At 29.6% G+C, this 3,696-nt stretch overlaps 1 protein-coding gene across 1 annotated transcript in view; it reads left to right on the plus strand.

Annotated features, from left to right (window-relative positions):
* Positions 1-3,696, plus strand: part of LOC106459833 (protein SCAI-like) — a 50,519-nt gene that overhangs the window by 38,815 nt on the left and 8,008 nt on the right. Inside the window, exon 11 of the mRNA XM_013919501.2 lies at positions 341-495. Coding sequence (XP_013774955.1) covers positions 341-495 — 155 coding nt within the window. The remainder of the gene's footprint in view (positions 1-340; positions 496-3,696) is intronic.

The following is a 3,696-nucleotide window of genomic DNA, read 5'->3' on the forward strand; positions in this document are numbered from 1 at the left end:
ATCATGGCAAATCCTATGAAAATAGCAGTTACTGAATTCTGTGCTTTAAATGCAACTTTGATTAGTTTGCCAATTTTTTTGATAGTTTTCATAACTAGTAAAGTAAAAATTTAAAATGGCAGCATTTATTATTTTACTGCACAGATGGTTAAAGCATCTACATAATACGTATACTAATATGTTGTTGAAATATTTAAAGGTTTCACTTACATATACTTAACACGTGTTACTTTATTACATAAAATCAAAAGCTAATTAGAAACCAACTGCAAAAAATTATTGTGCTGACAGTTTTATATAAAACAAGACTTCTAAAGTGTGTTTTTTTTTCTTCTTCTAGCTTTTACCCAGGAGATTTGTTTCCTTTTACCCGAAAGCCTCTATTTTTGATTCTTGACAGTGATAACAGTCATTCTTACGAACATATGCCACGTTATTTTGGCCAACCACTGATTGTTTTGATGTCACCTGAAAATGTTCCACCTAATTTCCATGGTAAAGTGATTATCAGTGTATTGTATATTAAAATTTGATGAATTGGGTTTTATGAAAAATCCGCAGTAATCTGAGAGATAAAGTAAAATAGGGTTGAAGTGACCTTTAAGGAGGATAAAGTTGGAAACTCGCAAAAAGTTATAAGTAAAGTTAAATATACCTTTTCTTTTTTTTAACAAACAGTCAGATATGATGCAAATGGACTTTTTTGTGAGAGAGGATTTTATTTGCTCAAAATGGAGCTTTCAAAAGGAAAAAGATGATGCTAGTTCAAAATAAATCTATCATAAGTACGAATGGTAGACTCTTGTGTAATAGATAATATCAAATAGATAAAGTACAACATACTTCTGTAGAAAAATCATTACATAATAGATAAAAAATTTCTGCTTTTTATTATGTTTACAGTGCTTTAAAGATATACATTAAACAAGTTGAAAGAGGATGCATAACAAATATGGTTCATAGATCCTTTAATAAATTGGTAAATGTCAGTTGAAAATGCTATGTTAAAATCTGTTTATGAGAAATCTTAAAAGGAAGTGTTTATCTTATCTTATATTTCAGGATTGACAGGGCAATTATTTAATTTTTTTAAGAAATAATTTTATCCTATTTTCTAACCTTTGAATAAGAGTAATCAAATTTTGAGTAATACCAAAGATAAAATCAATTTAAGTGATAAAACTGTGAATTATAAAATAAAATGTGAATGTGGTAGTACTTCTATTGGTCAAACTAAGAGGAATTTAAAATACAGATAAGAAAATAAATGTTATAAAGGTTAAGAAACAAAATATGAAAATTCAACAACAGCAGAACATGTACAAACAATAATTCTTGCTCTATCTAACTGATTAAGGTTATTACAACATGTTTCAGTTTCTTGATGGCTTTTTGTAGCCAGGAAAGAAAAGTTTTATGTAGAAGGGGATTAGACTTGCAATGTTTCCTGAATAATTTTTTGAAGAGAATATATTGATAATAGACATTTTTCAATGCTTAAGAATTATAGTTGGGCAAATGTATTAGAATTGAAACTTTTGCATGAAAAAATTGTGTGGCTAAAGTTCAGTAAAGTAAAGAAACTCCATTATTGCCAGCTCTTTTTATGCTTTCTTTTATGCCCAATCTTTTGTGAAAAGATAACTTAGTTATTCACTGGAAAATGTATTAAGTTATTTAAAGAAATCTATAGTTAGTCATAGTATGTTTTTATAGTATTAAATTTAACATTTTCATTGAAAAGTAAAATTGGACTGGACATTGTTGTATGCTGAAATAAAGTCATTCTGGGAAGCCAGTTTGAGTTATGTTATGACAGTAGCTCTCTGTGATAGGCCAATTAAAATCCTTCCATGGTTTTAAAATAGAAATAGAAACATAGTTCAGCAATCAACCAGTTTGTGAAGAAATTTACTTTTCAGAAAAACAATCCAATAAAAAAACTTACTGCTTTACAAAGTTTAACGTGTTTTTTATCATTAGAAATTTTTCTCTTAGGATGTAAAACATGAGAGCTTCTCCAGTCCATCTAATATCTCATTATTAGTGGAAGTCTTTTGTTTTTATAAAACATGTTTTTATTTCTCAGTTTGAACTTTTTTTTTCTCTTTACCACAAATTTTTCTGTTATTGTTAGTAAGAATCGCATCCTCAGCTTGAACTATGCATAATCACCGTCTATGTTTTTTTCTAGCTGGGTTTTGGTATATGGTATTTAATATTCACTTGGAATAGCAAAATGTTTTTGGGTATTAACTGTGTCGCCGTATGTTTCAATAGTTTGTTAACATTTCTGTATGCTTCAGTAAAATAACTGAATAATCAGTTTATTAGGTCTGTTTTCAGTACACAGAGAATGAATGATTAATGTAAATAGCAGAAATATTGTCAAAAACTTTATACAGTTAGCCACTCATGTATTAAACATCATATTTTTTCAGTAAGTTTCTTTTATGTTTTATTAACATTTTTGTTAAGCATTGTTTGTTTTTGAATTTCGCGCATAGCTACACGAGGGCTATCTGCGCTAGCCATCCCTAATTTAGTAGTGTAAGACAAGAGGGAAGGCAGCTAGTCATCACCACCCACTGCCAACTCCAACAAATAGTGGGATTGACTGTCACATTATAACGCTCCCACGGCCGAAAGGGCGAGTATGTTTGGTGTGTAGGAGATTCGAACCCGCGACTCTCAGATTGCGAGTCGAGTAGCCCTAACCACCTGGCCATGCCGGGCCTTGTTAAGCATTGATCTACCAATTCCATAAACTTCAATTTTTAGTTACTGTAATATCATGATGTATCAAAAAACAGAATATGCTATTTATAAATTCTATATATATATATATTTAGACATTTGGTAAAAAAGATGTGTGTGTGTGTGTGTATATATATATATATATATATTTAATTTAAGACATTTATAAGTATTTGAATTTTGTCGGGTGAACTTATAGAAAAACTTTTTTCGATTAACTGAAAAGAAAACCTAAACCAAGATGTTTGATTTATTCAGTGAAATGTATTTTGTTCTCTTTTACCAACTAATGTAGTTTCACTGAAGAATTGAAGTGTCTTAGTTTATGGCTTCTTTTCAGTTACTCGAAATAATACTAAGCTTTTTTAGAAGTTTATGGAAATACTTGGGTTCCTTAATCAAACATATTCTTTGACAGTTCCACTAATATGTGTATATAGGTGAGTGAGGCTGTTATAAAAATACCAACAATTAAGACTGATACATGAAAAAAATTGAACTAGATATAAATATGAGTGTGTTAGCAGAGTTTGCTGAAACTATATATCATGAGCTAAAGGAATAAAAATGTTCTTAACTTCTTTCTCTGTTCAGAATGCATTTTAAATGAGCCAAGTTAGCTTAATTACAGAGGGAGGAAATATTGTCTTTTTTAGCTTGTAGGGAGAAATAAAATATAAAGTTGCTAATTTAGTCTGAGCATTTCCAAGTGGCATTAATTAAGAATTGCACAGAAGAATGAATGAACCCTGATAAGCTGAATTACATATTTATAGATACGATAATGAAGTAGGTAAGATTTTAGTTTCTGGTTTTGTCCATGCTCAGGATTTACTGACCTAGATATTAATGGTGTTCAAACAGTAGGACTTTTCTTGCATTTATTTGATTCTATTTTCTAGCTATTGACAATTTGTAATTTTTCTGTGTTGTGCTACA

Source organism: Limulus polyphemus, unplaced genomic scaffold (genome assembly GCF_000517525.1).
Source record: "Limulus polyphemus unplaced genomic scaffold, Limulus_polyphemus-2.1.2 Scaffold30, whole genome shotgun sequence".
Taxonomy (NCBI): Eukaryota; Metazoa; Arthropoda; class Merostomata; order Xiphosura; family Limulidae; genus Limulus; species Limulus polyphemus.